Below are 17145 nucleotides of genomic sequence, written 5' to 3'. Positions count from 1 at the left end.
TTTTTATTAATGATGATATTGCCATTGCCAGACTTTGTCTTTGCAAATGGCATGCAGAATTAGTTTAGTCCGACTCTAACGTTGCAGTGTTTACGTTACTTTGCGGACTACAGCGTAAGCATCAAATTATAATAGTAATAGAATCCAAGTAGACTTTCTATATGAAATAATATGGTTATAAAAACATTTTATTTTATACGTTACGTTTTATCTGCAATGATATATTATTTAACTCTAGATAGGTTACACTCATCATACATAAGACGCACATAAAATACGTCCATATTTTATTTCTATGCTTCGGAGAAATCTGTTATTTTTGATTAATTTTCGCATTATATTTATGTTTGTCAGACTCGTTGTTAAACATAAGCTTGTCTCGTTCTCTTTCGGTGTGCGAGAGCTCGTTAGCACGTGCACATTTCTTCATGCGCCGTACAATTTGTAAGCGCTTCAATTTTGGAACGTTTATAACCTATCTTGAGTTATAAAATCATTGTTTGTCTGAACATCTATTACACACCACAATACTCGCTTACACTATGTGCTACACCTATTAGGCTATTACGTTCGTGTGGGGTTTAGCGGTCAAAAGGTTACCTGCCGAGGTTTTCCCGAGGGTCTACAGTATGAGGTTCTTCAAAAAAGGAGTGTACAGATTTTCAAAGGGTTGGCAACGCGCATGTAACACCTCTGGAGTTGCAGGCGTCCATAGGCTACGATGACTGCTTACCATCAGGCGGGCCGTATGCTTGTTTGCCACCGTCGTGGTATAAAAAAAAAGAAACAAGTTTTGAAAATGTATAAAATTAAATGCATGTATTAAAATAAATATTTTCAGAACTAGAATTCGGGATATCACAAAAAGGAAGGAGGCTTATCAAAATTGGCGACTTTATATTCTACAGGCAACGTGCTCAAGGGGGAAAGGTCAGATGGTGGTGTCAGAAGGTCATGCATGGGTGCAAGGCGGCCATTTACACCATAGATAATACTATAGTGAGACGCGTTGGAGACCATAATCATGTAGCTAACGTTAAAATTACCAAAAATCAGCATGCATTATATTATAGGTAATTTTAATTATATGTATGTATGTCTAAATTATTTTTGCAAAGTTATGATAAGAGTAGGTAACCAATGCGTACTTTTGAATATTCACCACGATATACTCTACTAGACTAGATAATACTTATTTATATTGAACTTAAGAAAGTAGTAGGTTAAGGCTGTAGACGGTGAAGTATATTTGGTATTAAAATGACTTAAAACATTGTGTTTTATTCTTAGGTAATTCTGTACTAGTTGAATACCGCATCCCATACTTATTAAAAATTTGCCTAATAACGCCATCTATTGGCGCATTTTTGCAACATGAGACGCTATCACCTCGAACTCGACAAACCTGTGAAACGGAACGCAATGCTTAAGAAAAAAAACTAACCTAACGTCAACCTGACAGGTTCTGTTGCGTCACATACGCATTTATTTTTGTGTTTTCTTTTTCCCTCCTATTTTGTTTATTATCATTACAATTTATTCCTAAACTGTAACATCGGTGGATGATAATGCAATGCTACTCCGCGTATAAACTAGCAAAAAATATACTTAACCTTGAAGCGATTGTGTTAACTCAAATCAACTGTTTACAATTCCAAGATACGAAAACATTACATTTTTCCTAGTTTCTGCCTTGATTTTAAATAAACCCGTGCTAGTTTTCACTCGTTTTAGTTGTCCTTTCTGCGAATTTCATTCGCATAATTGTTTGATCGTTCCAGGCGAAGATTTGGTGCAATGCGTCCCCACAAGGAAAGGCCACCAGATTCTCTATAAAGGTTACACATATGTGTTCAAAAGTAGGCTGCAGTGCGGTGCAGAGCAGTGGTGCTGCTCGTACCGGCAGAAAACAGGTTGTATATCCGTGATAAACATGCAAGTGTGCGGTGTTGAGGTTGTCAGAGATTTCCACAACCATAAGAAGCCTATGTTCTCCGATAGTATGTAAAATAGATAAAAAAATGGATAGTGGACTCATTTGATGTAGTGTTGATATATATAATCAAGAGAGGCTAGATTACAATTTTAATGCTTTATATATTATGTGCATTATTGTTATAGGGCTGGGCCTTTTAGGTTTTCAGCTGCTGTACTTTTATGTAACTAGTTATGTATGTGAAAAATCCTTAAAGCATAAATGAGAATGGAACATTATTGCTTTCCAACTTGTGGAATCTTAAAACCTTTTCTGTGATAGTAACACACATGATCTGTTAATTACATAAAATTAAGGCAGTTGTCATCATTTTATTTACATGCCTGGTTAAATGGGTAACACTTCGCAGATTTTATTAGTCACAGGTTCAGTTACATGTGTTTCCTGACGTTGTATGAATTGCCCAATAAGGAAGCAGAGACATGGCCTTATTTTGTTACTCTAATAAATAATAAACCAAAGTGACTGGAACAATATTACTAAAAAGAGATGCTCTCCAGATAGATTTTCGTACATTAACCCCCCTGTTGCTATCTTTATTGCATGCACATAATTATATTGCTGTTAATCTTGCACAGTGACATTGACAACCTGCTTAATGGGCGGTACAGCAATATAATTATGCGTGTGCAAGAGAGAAGCAACCCTGCCTGTTGCTTCTCAATGTACGATAATCTATCTAGGAAGTGGAGCTTTAGCTCACACTATACGAGAGATGACACACTATAAAGATGGTTGACTCTAGGGTAGATGGCCTTGCCCGATCGAAATGAGATAAGTAAGGTTTTTAAATATTGGAAATAGTAAAAATCATGTTGCAAACTGCATTTTAAAATCAGTATTATGTGTTATGTTTTTTATACATTGCTAGCTTTATAATTTTAAGTCTTTCTTTGATCTGAAAGTATTTGACTTTATATATTAAAAGAAGTTTATAAATTAAAATGCCTTTTATTTATTGATCCTTTTATTTAATTATAATGTTGTTTATTTAAAAAATAGTACACTGCCATGAGTTTTAATACATAGTGATGATTCCAGCAACCCAGAACCCAGAAGAACTGCCTGAATGGGTGTCAATATATTTTCTGAAGAAGGATAACAATGCCCAACGATGCAACATATGCGAGACAGTGGTCCAAGCTTCAGAGAAGTCCCTGGATCTCCTAGACCATTTAAAAAGAAGTCATGCGGAAGTAATAGAATTACACAAAAACCCGGATTCAACAGTGGGGTTTCGCATAGAGTTCCTTCAGTTAAATGTTCTCAATGAAGACGGTGCGGAGAAGACTCAGCCGGTGATCTTGGGTGAGGTCTGCGAAGGGCCTACAGAGGAGGTTGTTAGCGAAAAGACCATCACTCTGTCGGACTGTGAACCAACAAATGTTCAGTATGTCCTCATCCCAAGGAAGAGGAAATATAAAAGTGATCATGGTAAGTGTTATAACTTTTTTTTTTAATGGGACGGGCCTGTTTACATAACACTCAATCGACAAGTCCTATAGTATAAAAATAAATTTTCCGACATTACCTTATATACTATTCAGGATAATGTCTCAATATATTTGATTAGAAGAAAAAAAAACTACAAGCAATAAAAATAAAAATGTCATAGGGTAAATTACTGGCCATCTTCCAATAACTGGACACCTTATACTAAAATTCCTATAAAAAGTATTCTATTTATTTATTCACATTATTAAAAGTAAACCAATCGACATTAGTTCTGAAAATTTACTTGGATTGTGTGAATATTATACAGATTTTTTTGTATAAGGTGGCCAGTAATCGACGATTTACCCTGCTTCTACGGAATTAATTTAGGTCATCATCTTCCTATAGTTGTCATGCCATGGGAGCCTGGGGTTTGCTTAGCAAGGAATCCCAAGAATTGGCACTAGTTTTTCCGAAACCGACTACCATCTGACCTTCCAACCTACAGAAAACTAGGCCTTATTGGAATTAGTACGGTTTACACACGATGTTTCCCTTCACCGAACAGTTGCTGGTGAATACTTATCAAATTATATACCGTACATATAAAGTTCCGATAAACTCATTAGTACGAGCCCGGGTTTGAACAGGCGACTTCCGGATTGAAAGTCACTTTTGCTACTACCGTTACCCATGATTTATTGCAAGCTCTTATTTAAAGTGTAATGTTTTGAATTAACCTCCTACCCATTATTCGATTGAGTTAAAACTTCACATACATATGTAAGTTGAGTGAGGAGGTGGCCATAGGAACTCTGTAATAAAACATCGCAACCCAATTGTTTGTTAGAATTGCCGCAACGAGTATTAAGGGGCCCACTGATTAACAGTGCGCCGGACGGTGTCGGCCTGTCAGTTACAACAAAAAGTTGACAGTTCCGAACAACTGTCAGCCCGATACCGTCCGGCGGACTGTTAATCAGTGGGCCCCTTTACCCTGCTTTTTGTGGGCCTGTTCAAAAAAAAACAGTCAACGATAAAAGCTTGTATCAAAAATGCAATTTTTGACGGTAACTTGTTTTATTTAGAGCCTATGAGAGTATATTAATTTTAATGGTTGTTGCGTGTTCCAGAGTCCCGGAAACGCAGCTGGGTGTGGAAATACTTCGACAAGTTGAGCACCATCATCTTCCGCTGTAACATCTGCAACGTCGTGCTGTCTATCAAGGTTAGTTTTGTATTTGTACTTTGATTATATTTATGAGACACGACCCCGCCGACAAAATGCCGCGCCCATACCCTATGTTTAAAGGTGGTTTCTTAAATAACTCTTAAACGGTCGCCCGTTTTTTTGATATTGGCCACCGTTTACGAGTTATTTACGAAAATATAGAAAAAGTTGCCATAAAATTGATTTTAATTAACTCTCCCGCTTTAATATATTTTTAAATATTGACCCTAGCGAAAAAGTGTACGGAGTCTTCTGTAGGCAATTTTATATAGATTATTTGCGTATAAGAACATTTTTTGCTATGGGCCACCGTTTACGGGATATTTACGAAAAACTAAAAAAAGGGGCCTTTAAACCATCGGTCACCTTTAATTTTTGCCTGTTTCTAAAAAGTACTAAGTGCTACGTCGAAACACTTGTTCCCCAACAAAGGCCTCCAGCAACAATGAACCCGATTCAATTACTAGGGTTGTTTTTGGTATGTTAAGCCCGTCACAGACGGAGCGATAATGTACCAAAAAAATCTTATAGCAAGAGCAAGGCATCTTACGATATATTTTACGTACCATTTGGCAGAGTCCACACTCTTCCTCCTCGCGTTTGCCCCGGCATTTTGCCACGGCTCATGGGAGCCTGGGGTCCGCTTGGCAACTAATCCCGAGAATTGGTGTGGGCACTAGTTTTTACGAAAGCGACCACCATCTGATCTTCCAACCCAGAGGGTAACTAGGCCTTATTGGGATTAGTACGGTTTCCTCCCGATCACCGATGTTTTCCTTCACCGAAAAGCGACTGGTAAATATTAAATGATATTTCGTACATAAGTTCCGAAAAACTCTTTGGTACGAGCCGGGTTTGAACCCGCGACCTCCGGTTTGCAAGTCGCACGCTCTTACCGCTAGGCCACCAGCGCTTAATTTGACATAGTTCACACACGAAGCTATAATATATATTTTGGTATATTTCGTCTCTCTCACAATATGGGTGCTAGACAGAGCGATATATATTACGGTATCGTTGGCGTATGCGGTGCTTAGCTATATTATATGATATCTATCGGTATCTGTCCGTATCTTACAGTATATTAATATATATTATCGCTCCGTCTGTGACGCTCTTTAACAATGTAAGACCTTCAAACCTTAAAAAAAAAATAGATTGTACTCCTACCTTACTCACTTACAACCCCTCTGGTGTTGCGGGTGTCAATATGCAACGGTGATTGCTTACTATCAGGCGATTCGTCTGCTCGTTTGCCTTCTATGTCATAAAAAGATATAAGACACATACAAATATAAGATAAAAATATAAGTCTTGATAAGATGTGTAGGTAATTCTTGCTATTATTAACACTAACAAACTATTATGGCAGGGTTGCAACACCAACAATATGAACCGCCACGTCCGTACTCGCCATCCGAACATCTACCAAGTCGAAGTGGGGGGCAAGGGGGAAGTGGACTCTATCCTGGACCTTCGAGAAGTGGAGACACCCTACGCTGTGAAGACAGAAGAAATCACAGACAAGGACTATGATGACGGGAGTGTTGGTGAGTTGATTGGTTTTGCTATTTTTTTTTATCAGTTTGATTATGATGGACCAAAAGAGGGTTATGTTTTTCAAGCGTATTATCCAACACCTTTCGAAGGATTGCAATGTATGAGATGTAGACTAGAGTGTAGTGCACTGTCTGGGCTATTAAAATCGCTGCCAACCTATTTTGGTTGACTCTATTCTCCAAACATGCGGAGAAATAAGTTAGAATACACAATTATTTAAATATTAAGCATCACTCGTGCTCTCGAAAGTTTTAAACTATTTAAGGTAGGTATTCGCACGATCTTACAAAACGGTCCAATATGATACCTCGGGCTGTGTGGATGCGGCTTTTATGGCTGTTTGCATTGTTTCTTCTTAGTCGTAAAAGGTAAAAAACACTACAGTAACGAACTTCCTGTCTGTGGAAACAGTACAATAATGTTTTTTTTATTGAGTTTGACATTAATGAAGATGTTCCCGTACTATTTTTTCATCAATAGACGAACATATCCGAGCATATTGGAAAAAATACTATTGTCTTATTTTCAGTTAGGACAGAAAGCTTTCGTACTCTCCTCAACAGATCTCATTCTTCATCCGATTTTTGTGCAATTTTCTGAGCAAGTTTTATATATGAAGAGATTATTTTTGTCTGGTTTGTCAGCTATACAGCTCACAGCTTACCTTCTCACAGTAGCACTAACTTACCTTTTGTTACAGTAGAGAGCCCCGACAAGAAGGCCCACCGAAGCTGGGTATGGTCCTACTTCAAGAAGCTGAGCGGAACTCAGGCCCAGTGCAAACTGTGCAACCGAAACATTTCTCACGGCGGCAACGCCACCGGCAACATGAACAGACACATCAAGATGATACACAAGGAGGTTTACACTAAGGTTGCAGGTGAGTTAACTGTATATTGCTGTTGAATCTAGTCCAACGAAGCGCATTAAAATCGAGGGTCGCAAAACGGGCCGTCTTACATTATTACTGGTTAGTAATTTAGTTTAATCAAGGTTCATTCTCCGTTGACATGGTTACGTTCACTTTTAGCCCAGGTTTTATCACATCTAAATAAACCAATTTTGGTGGTCCTTCCATAACGGGACATCTACCTAGCATCACAGCACTTAAAACTTGGTACCTTCAGCAGGTCTTATAACAACCTGTCATTATTGTCTTCTGGCTGACTGATGGGAGAGAATTACAACAAGAAATATTGATCCTCCCTTGAATTAGATTTTCTGATGATTAGAGAGATACATTAAAATAAACATTGTGAAGTGCTCAAGAGATATTTCAAACATCGCGAAACCGTTTCCAGCTCCTGATCGAAATGCTCTTCGTATCTTATTCTAATCTCACACAAACCCGTTGCCAAGAAGCCGCTCCGAGACAGTCGAAGTCGTTCTCAAGTTCGCTAATAAAAACGACATGTAACATGAATCTTGGCATGAATCAGAGAGAAAAAATTAAAGGTTTGTGTTGCGGGTACTTAGACACCGATATATATATATATATATATATATATATAATATATATATAAATACTTAAATGCATAGAAAATACCCATGTCTCAAGAACAAATATCCGTGTTCATCACATGAATAAATGCCCATACCAGGATTTGAACCCGGAACCATTGGCTTCATAGCTAACCACCAATCTTAACCTCGCACTTTTTTTTGGATAACTATGATTTTATCAATATTTTATAAACTTAAACCTTTCATTTGTACTAATTATTAGTTAAATATATTATTAATTCAATGTTAAGAAATCGTAAAACTTTTAGGTTATAAATCAAATGCTAACAAAATCTGCCATATTTGTTAACATTATTTGTCTTTTCTGTCGAACACCACTTTGTCTGCTATTCTATTTATGGTAACAAAGGTGTGTTGCGATATATTTGGCCACTTTAGCCACTGTTTTAAATGCTGACTGTCGCAGAGTAAAAATATAATATAAATATGTATTTGGGGACAATCTTACACAAATTGACGTAGTCCCAAACTAAACAAACTATGGGTACTAGGCGATGATATAAATACATGCTTAAATATATACATAGAAAACACGTATGACTCAGGAACAAAATATATTATATATCAGAAGCGAACCAAGCGAATATTCATTAATCTCTTGATTATTTTGACAATCAACTCCAAAATATCACGTTTCTATATTTTTCAACGTACCTTTGTAATCAGAACGCTATTTTTCCCACAGACGAAAACAGCTGGGTCTGGAAAGTGTTCGAAAGCGACGAAGACGAGTTCTACTCCTGCAAGATCTGCCAGTTCAAGTGCACCAAATACGCCAACATCGACAAGTCTGTCCTCTGCATCCTCAAGCATTTGAAGGCGGACCACGGCGTGGTGTCTGGCGACCAGATTATTACTAGTGTGGATTGTGACACCGAGCATCATTGATTGTGGACTCTCATAGAAGTGACGTAAGGTTGATTTTGTGACGGAAATTATCTGGACGCCTTGACTGCAAGTATGATTTTAGATTCTTTTGCGACACTAAGCCGCATTAATGGTGGACTTTATTCGCAGCTATGTAAGGTTTGATTTAATGTGATACATCTGAACTTTTCGCCTGACGATTTAGGATGTCATATGAAATATCTCTAGTATTAGCCGCAAGCCGTCTAGGCGCTTCATCGAACACGATTTTAGTTTCTGTTTGCATTGGCCATTGAGTTAAAAGTTCAAGTTTGCAAAGATAAGATTAGCCAATTAAATTAAAGTAATTGACAAGAGAATTCTCTGCATCTTGAAGCACTTAAAGGCATGGAATGGTGTCTGGCGACCAGATTATAACTAGCGTGGATTGTGACACTGAGCCGCATTGATTATGGACTTTATTTACATTTATGAAAGGTTTGATTTAATGTGAAACATCTACACGCAAGGCGTTTAAATGCTTTAGTGAAAACATGATTGTAAAATCTATTTGCATGGATTCAAGTTCAATTTTGTTTGCAAACGTAAGATTGCAAATTCAAGTCATTGATAAGTCTGTCGTCTGCATCCTCAAGCATTTGAAGGCAGACCATGTGGTGGTGTCTGGCGACCACATTATAACTACCGTGGATTGTGATACTGAGCCGCATTGATTATAGACTTTATTTACATTTATGAAAGGTTTGATTTAATGTGAAACATCTATACGCGGCGTTTAAATGCTTTAGTGAAAACATGATTGCAAATTCTATTTGTATTGATTAAATTTCAATTTTACGCCAACATTGACAAGCGGGATTTGGACACTGGGCCACATTGATTGTGGATTCTGTTAGAAGTGACGCAAGGTTGATTTTGTAATGTACATTATCAGGGCGCCTTGACGGCATTACTTTACGCCGCGGACTGGACGCACGCAGCGCCGTTTCGCAAAACAGTCTCATTCAAGTCTATTTTTTGTTCGTGCCTCTCGAAACCGGGCCCCGCTCGTCGCGCTGGGGCCCCGTGCGTCCAGCCTTATATCGAAGCTCGTGCCCGTTCTTCAACTAGATAGAAGATAAGATGTACTCGAATTGATCTCTTATGGCAGTGACGAAGGGTTTAATTTTCAATGGTTTCAATTAAATTTAAAATGTTAATCACTTGTACGAAGATAATTAATTTTCGGAATTATTGATGTTGGATTAACACATTCACTGCCAAGAACACGTATGCGTGTTAATTTTGTACTGGAAACGGAACGCCCGACGCCGAAAGTGTTAAAGAATACTTTCTGTTGCAAACTTAACTGAAGAATTCAATTTAATAGTCATGCACACGTAAGTAACTTTGATCTTTAAAGTTAACAACATCAGTTTTTGAGTGCATTCTTCAAAATGAACATGCTACTGGAGGCCGCATTTGTTTTAACTTTAAATTACAAAACGTTAATATTTGATTAGTTAAAATTCATTATAATATTTATTTACTACAGAACGGTAGCGAGTTTTAGTTTTTGTTCTTAGCAAGTATTTTTTATTTATAACTTAAATAATTTTTAAATATAATTCTATAGGGTAATTTTGTTTGTACAATATAAGATTTTAGTAATATATAGGGTTAAAGGTCAACTTTCTTTTATCTGAATAAGTTGTATATTTTACAGAATATTAATAAAACTCTATCGCTTGACTAATGTTGTTAAATTATGCCTTTCATCAATAAGTTATTATAACAAGGTATTTTTTTATATATTTGTATGCATCATCACTGCACTTTGGCCCGTATGGAAAGGGAATGGTAATACGTAAAAAGTCTTTAGATGAAGTTAATTAGATGGTAAGTATTCCTTATTATATTATAAAACAAATATTATAAAATATCACATTTTACTACTTTATACTATTTGTTTTGTAATACAATTTCATAACTGATAATAGGTAATTCATTTACTTTGTTGTCTTTATTTTAGTGTAGTATCTCTTTCCTAAGTGGGCTGTTATTCCTATAATGATCAATATCTTAGGCCTCACCATTCCATCAATGAATGAATCTCCAAAATACATACTAGATTTTACATAACATCTTTTAGAGCAAAATATTCCTATATTTTATGGCAAAAAGGATTTTATTTCACGCCTAAGCTTATTTGTACCCGATTCCCAAGGTGTGTCAAAAAACTCCTACATAAAAGACGAATTATCCAAATGTTGTAATTGTTAAACGACGATTATTGAGCAAAATTCTAATGCCTCACTTAGGAAACTGGTTAGGCTGTGGGACGACATGATTGACAGGCATGTTTCTGTCGATACTTGCAGACGCGTTAAGAAGAGGATTGGGTGCTGATCCAACACAGCAACTGAATGGACTTTAAACTCTGTTTTTATTAAATCCCCGTTCCTAGATACAAACACGACAACTCTCTCTGATTTTGTAATAAAATAACAGTTCAATTGGCAGTGTGATCGGATTGTTTAGATAAAGTTAAGGCGGATGTTTTCCGTTTGAATTTTAAAATGGCGAAGTCTTCTCGACAATATTTTGTTGCTCATTAATGTTATCTTAAGTATAATATTGATAGCTTATTATCCAGTGAACTCACATGGAAATATGCAGCTAATGAAAAGTTAATCTTGTAATGCATTTAACCATTCTTTGGTCAAGACCTGGCAATCCATCGTAGCTATTTATAAAGTCCAGCTATCACTTTACTAAAAGCAATTACCGAACTCTACGAGCACACTTGTCATCGGCGAAATCATCATAAATTTGATGGAAGCCACTTTTTAAAAGAAGAAGATAGGGCTTATATTTGCCCACGTCTGATAAGACTGGGTGGGATCAGGCTGGATGAAAAGTAGCTCGCACTAACTACTCCTTCATAGATTCCCATATAAAAGTCAAGTTTCTTAATACGTTTGTCATCTTCTGTTGTACACCTGTCAGATCAAACTAGAACATTGCATTTATGTTAGTATATAATATACCTTTATCATCTGCGTCAGATGTTTTTAGCAGCATCGCGGTTAACTCTGATCAAATAAAAAATGGTGTAAAAAAGAGAATTTTGTACAATATAATCTAATCTACCTACAATATCGAAATAATTATAAGTAAAATTGGAGGTGCAAACGTATACAAGAAATCTATTAGTTTTGGACATTGGTAGAACCATTTTATTTTTACTTATTATATACTAGCTTCTGACCGCAACTTCCTCTGCGTGGAGTGATAATGATGATTGATAAAAACTACCCTATGTCCTCCGGGCCTCAAACTATCTTTATACTAAATTTCATCAAAATCAGTCCAGCGGTTTATGTGTGAAGAGGGCTACCTCTTCTGTTCTGGGTTCTGTATCTTAAGATCTTACGCATTCATAGATTGTGTAATTGACGACGACGCGTTCCTTGAATCGTATTGTGACACAGATGTTATTAAAGATTAGATTTGACAAATCTGCTCGTCATCGTGGATGACACGAACTATAAAAAAAAGTAGGGACTGTAATTTTTCACAAATTTGTATGAGTAATAGCAAAGATTTGAAATAAAGGTGAATCGTCATCTTCTCGAGCGATGGCGCCAAACCTTTGGCTTATGCTCTAATAGATGGCGCCACTTTTAGATATTCAACAAATTTAATACAGTATATCAGTGAAAGATTAAGGATCAAAGTCAAATGGCATTCTAAAAGTGCATAGAAAATTTACTTTGACAATCCACCTCTATTTCAAAATTCTCTTTAGTAATAGGGATAGCAATCAAAACAACACAAAACATTTATGACTAGTTAGGTTTATTTATAGAAACATCAAGTCACACATTAAAAGTTTTCTACATTAGTATTCGGCAAATATCACTATAACATACGTTAAACATCACTATGCCTAATATTTAGTTTAAGTTACACAACCATACATAATATACATGTACATATTTTTGAGAGGTAGATGTTACTATATTTTTTATAAAAATATCTTAATGTATTTAACACAGATATGGAACAAATTGGGTCATTCCCAGCTGTTATCACTACTTATGGTTGGCTTGATTTTTTTTCTCATCTGGGGGCTTAGCCAAGACGACAATCGTTCATAGAAAACGTCAATCGAAACTTTAAAACTGTATGGAAATAGTCTCGCGACTTTTCGTAGGATCTGTTATCCCAATTCTGATACATTTTACTTTCGTTTGGCGTTTGTTAATGTACGATTGCCATCTTGGCTGACACATGAGAAAAAGGTCCCAGTATTTTTTTCTCAGTAGATACGATTGCTATGGCCGAAGTGGACTAGTGTTACCTACTAGACATTTTTTCTCAGTTGATCCCAGTGGTAACAGGTGAGAAAAAAATCCCAGCTGTTAGCAGTGGCAACATCTTGGTGGTATCAGATGGAAATAACTCAAATTGCTTTATGTAGCTTGTTTTACCACTTTAGAATAACTTCAAATCTGTCTGATATCAACATATATAGAAATAATTTAGTTTGGCAATTCGAACGTGATATTAAAATTTTAAACAATACTTAATACCTTTGATAATACAATTGCTTATAAGTAACACCCTGTATTTGATCCTAATAAAGTTGAATATTCTTGGAAAATAATTTCAATAAAACATACCATAAGTACATGTTTAAATACACAAAACATTTTAAGAGCATGGTAATCGGCAATGGATAGGTATACGTCACTTGACCTGAATTTAAAAAATAAAATACGGAAGCAAGGGTTTTGTAAGTCATATTGACGAGTATTTTTATAATCGAGTAAGCTGATACGACACCAATATATATCTTATTTAGATATATGATATATTTTTATTTTCACATCCAATTGATATACTATACCTATGAGGTACACAACATTTTATATTAAGTCTAATTATTGTTGAGAACATCAATTTATTGCTTAAGGGATAAATACTAAATTGGTATAATTAAGACTTGGTTTTTTAGGACGGGCTACTCTTTTTCGTGACCTTTTCGACTCCAGTACCCCTAGTGTAAATAAATTCGATTTTGAAACGTGACGTACGCGTTTGCGTTTAGTCTCATTTTGTATTGGATTTAGAAAGAGCGCGCCAAGCGGGACGTTTTGGAAACTCAAAATCCTATACAAAATGAGACTTAACGCAAACGCGTTCGTCACGCTATGATGTCAATAAAATTTACACTAGGGGTACTGTTTTGTTAATGACAAACTCTTATACGAGCAGTATTCAGATTTTAGATTTTGTAACGGTTTTGATACGGTAACTGATGGGTAATTACCACCAAGTACTTTGTCGTAACAGTATCGCCAATGCAATAGGGACTTACGCGGGACTTCGCGTAAAGTTCAATTTCGCTTAAATAATCGCGATAGCCTGGCGACCGAGGCACGGCATATTCCTTCGCAGTCTAGCGTTCAAAGGGTTAAATGATACCTACGATTTCTATTATGATGCATCAATAATGATGGGCCCGTTTTCTTATTATATTAATTTCAAAACTATGACAAATTGTATAAAGACTGAATACTGCTTCATATACCAAACATCCTGCTGATAACAGCAGTATATAATACTTTGAGCTTAATTAATATGATATACATATATTTACAATTTTTATAAATAATGTTTTGTCTTTTTGGCAGTACCTATATACATTTCTAAACTAACACTAAATTCCATTGATTTCACAGGCAAAGTATTTTGGCACGGCGTTTTTCATATTTGTACTGTTTTCTACCCTTTTCAGACATACATTTTGAAATATACATTATTAAAAGTCGAGTATAGAAGTCAAAATAGAGTTAGATCAAGCTAAGTTGGCAGCGATTTTAGTAGCCCAGACAGTGCAAGTGTTATTTAAACGTGTAATTTCATAGAAGTTTGACGTTTATAATAACACTTGGACAGTCTGGGCTATCAAAATCGCTGCTAACTTAGCTTGGTCTAATTTTAATAAACTAAAATAATAATATCAGACGTAAACAATGTAGTTAATTTTTGCTACAGAAGTTTTGTTAATTGTTTCGGATCAAAGATGATAGAGAGCGGTTAGGTACTTCTTTGTGACTGTAGGCATAATAATGGTCGCGTTTATTGCGAACGACGTGACATGATACCTAAAGCGCACGTCACTAGAGATCGTGTCATTCACGACGACGCGCGCCTTAACTCGTATTGTCATGTTATTAAGGGTTAGATTTGACAAAAAAATGAGATCTGATTTTTTTTCAAGCCAGAGAACACAGTATCAAAATCTTCTATACCAACCTCGGTGCCAATCGGATATATAAGAACTCGTATAATATGTGCATAGTTCTGTACAACAGCTTGCCCAACAGTATAAAATTACTAAAAAAATACTAAATTTACTTTAGAGCACTGTTTTATAGCGTAAAGGAATACTTAGAATTATTATATTCTAAGTATTCCTTTACGCTATAGCAGAAGTAATAAGAATTTAAAGGTCGAAGGTTGTATGTTATTTTAATTAATTAATTTTATTATTAATTAATTAATTATAATTATTAATTTTATTATTTGGACTTTAATTTTATTTTAATAATTTATAGATAATATTTTTGTAAAATTTTGTGCGACTGAATACTGTACACTATCACTACAAAACAACACCAATGTATTCTAGAATTAAGTATCCTGGCAAATAAAAAATCTTTATCTTTATCAAATCCACGCTTCATCGTGGATGACACGAACTATAAGGCGTGACGTATACTAAGTATCATTTCAAGATATACGCAATTAGCGCAACCATAAGGCGTCTACTGGACTCGAAAGTGATCATATCACTTGGCAGCATTTGTCAATTTCGTTGACATTTTCGTTTACCGGCAATTCATTAATTTGGCTCCAAAAGTGTAATCCAATTGTATACACCCAAATAACTCAGCGGTCTCATAAAACATAAGAAATTCAGCGCGATATTTAACAAATAAGCGCGGGAAGTAATCACCTGAACTGACCTTCCCTATCCTGATGGATTGAGTTAGGATCGAGTTGGTAACTACACCTGAAGGACTGTCAGCGTTTCATGATAGCTGGATATGGCCCTATATATTTAAGTTGCAGCAGCTGGCGGCTTCGGTCCACAGTTATGCGTGCTCTGTATATAAACAATCCTACCCCTGTAAGTATGTAGAGCTGCCTTGCACCATGGGCCCCGGGAGCACCTCCAGCGGATCTTGCCGTTCCTCGCGCAGCCGTTGAACCGGAACCTGTAGCCGCCTACGTTGATGCCCATCTTGCCCTGCTTGCTGAGGCAGTAGGACGCGAAGCAGTCAATCCCGGTGCCGATGAGGCCCACTGGAAAAGAGAAAGTGTCAGTATTGTTGAGGTTACATTGCCTACCTATGAGGTATTCTCTATAATCTAATTCTTGGGTCGTTCGTAAATTGAAATCAAGTATTTATTGAACGAACTCAGAATCAGGGCTTTAATAACTAACATTTAAAGCTAATACTTATATACTTGCTAACTTCCTACCATAATTATGCACACCTTTGTCTTTCCCAAAATGTTCGCGAAGCAAAACATGAGGTCGATCGATCAATGAAAACGCCGGTGGATACCATTGCATTCTGCATTAAAGCTCCATCAGATGCAAGCGTGACTCGCCATGAAGCCAGGAGCACGCATGCAGTGTGAGTGTGACGAAGCCTTTTTTAAAGTCAATTCTAAACCCTTGTTTATTTCTTAGATTCCTAGAGCCAACATGTAGGTGACAATCGTAAAAGTAAGTATTGTAATCTTTACGGAGGAAAATTCTAATTTGCACATTTAGAGAAAATCAGAACGCTCACGAACGCGTTTGTGCTGGTCAACAAATCCTGAATTACCATTTAACATTGCAATTAACTATATTTTTCTCTTCCAGTCCATTTCGGAGTCTCCAATCGTGGCTACGTGGTCGTCCACGTCGGACGCCACAAGTTCATCAAGCACGAATGCTACAGGAACAAGATCAGGTGGACCTGCTCTAAGAGAATACAGTTTGGCTGCAAAGCTAACTTGACTACGGAGAATTGCTCCGGTGTACCTGATATTGTCAGGTCTTTCTTGGTCCATAACCATGCTGCATAAGTGAGGGTTTTCAATCATAACATATATGGTACAGGAAGAGGAAGTTCAGTTGCAAAGCTTACCTCACTACGAAGATATGGACGGGCCTTTGAACTTAAAGATGTGATAAGTTATTACCCACAGCGTATCTCGTTTGTACTCATATTATAACTAGAGCAAGTGATGTAAAAATATGTTCATATTGAGATCAGTATAAATGTCCTGGTCCAAAGTAGTCAGGGTTTCTTTAGATGATACGAGGAACTACGGCGAGAGTTCAATCAAATATTTCAATTTATTTTTCATCCTGCAATATATTCCAAGGTTTTGTTCACTAAAATAGGTTTCGATCTAACTTGTCAGTTATGTACATTTTATTATAGATCCAAATAATAGGAAGTCATTCCTTCGTTTTACT

General features: G+C 36.4%; 1 protein-coding gene across 2 annotated transcripts; it reads left to right on the top strand.

Moving 5' to 3' along the window:
* The first annotated feature begins 623 nt into the window (after positions 1-623).
* Positions 624-10343, top strand: LOC133515832 (uncharacterized). 2 transcript variants are annotated; one of them, XM_061848423.1, is made up of 6 exons: positions 624-2774; positions 3038-3430; positions 4564-4658; positions 6034-6211; positions 6922-7101; positions 8431-10343. In XM_061848423.1, exons 1-6 carry the CDS (start codon positions 2747-2749, stop codon positions 8631-8633), a joined length of 1077 nt encoding a protein of 358 aa, XP_061704407.1. In that variant the 5' UTR covers positions 624-2746; the 3' UTR covers positions 8634-10343. The 2 variants fall into 2 exon arrangements, with proteins under 2 accessions (XP_061704407.1, XP_061704408.1); XM_061848424.1 differs by having other exon boundaries at positions 1782-2774; positions 6925-7101.
* Positions 10344-17145: the final 6802 nt, after the last annotated feature.

The sequence above is a fragment of the Cydia pomonella genome, chromosome 3 (genome assembly GCF_033807575.1).
Source record: "Cydia pomonella isolate Wapato2018A chromosome 3, ilCydPomo1, whole genome shotgun sequence".
Lineage (NCBI taxonomy): Eukaryota > Metazoa > Arthropoda > Insecta > Lepidoptera > Tortricidae > Cydia > Cydia pomonella.
The sequence above is the reverse complement of the archived record's forward strand: the minus strand, read 5'-3'. Positions and strand labels throughout refer to the sequence as shown.

What these genes read in the sequence shown, in the direction of transcription:
- LOC133515832 (XM_061848423.1), top strand. Translation starts at nt 2,747, where the DNA reads ATGGCCTTGCCCGATCGAAATGAGATAA. An exon ending in GCCCGATCGAAATGAGATAA is followed by an intron (nt 2,775 to 3,037) that starts GTAAGGTTTTTA and finishes TGATGATTCCAG; the next exon opens with CAACCCAGAACCCAGAAGAA. An exon ending in GGTTTACACTAAGGTTGCAG is followed by an intron (nt 7,102 to 8,430) that starts GTGAGTTAACTG and finishes TTTTTCCCACAG; the next exon opens with ACGAAAACAGCTGGGTCTGG.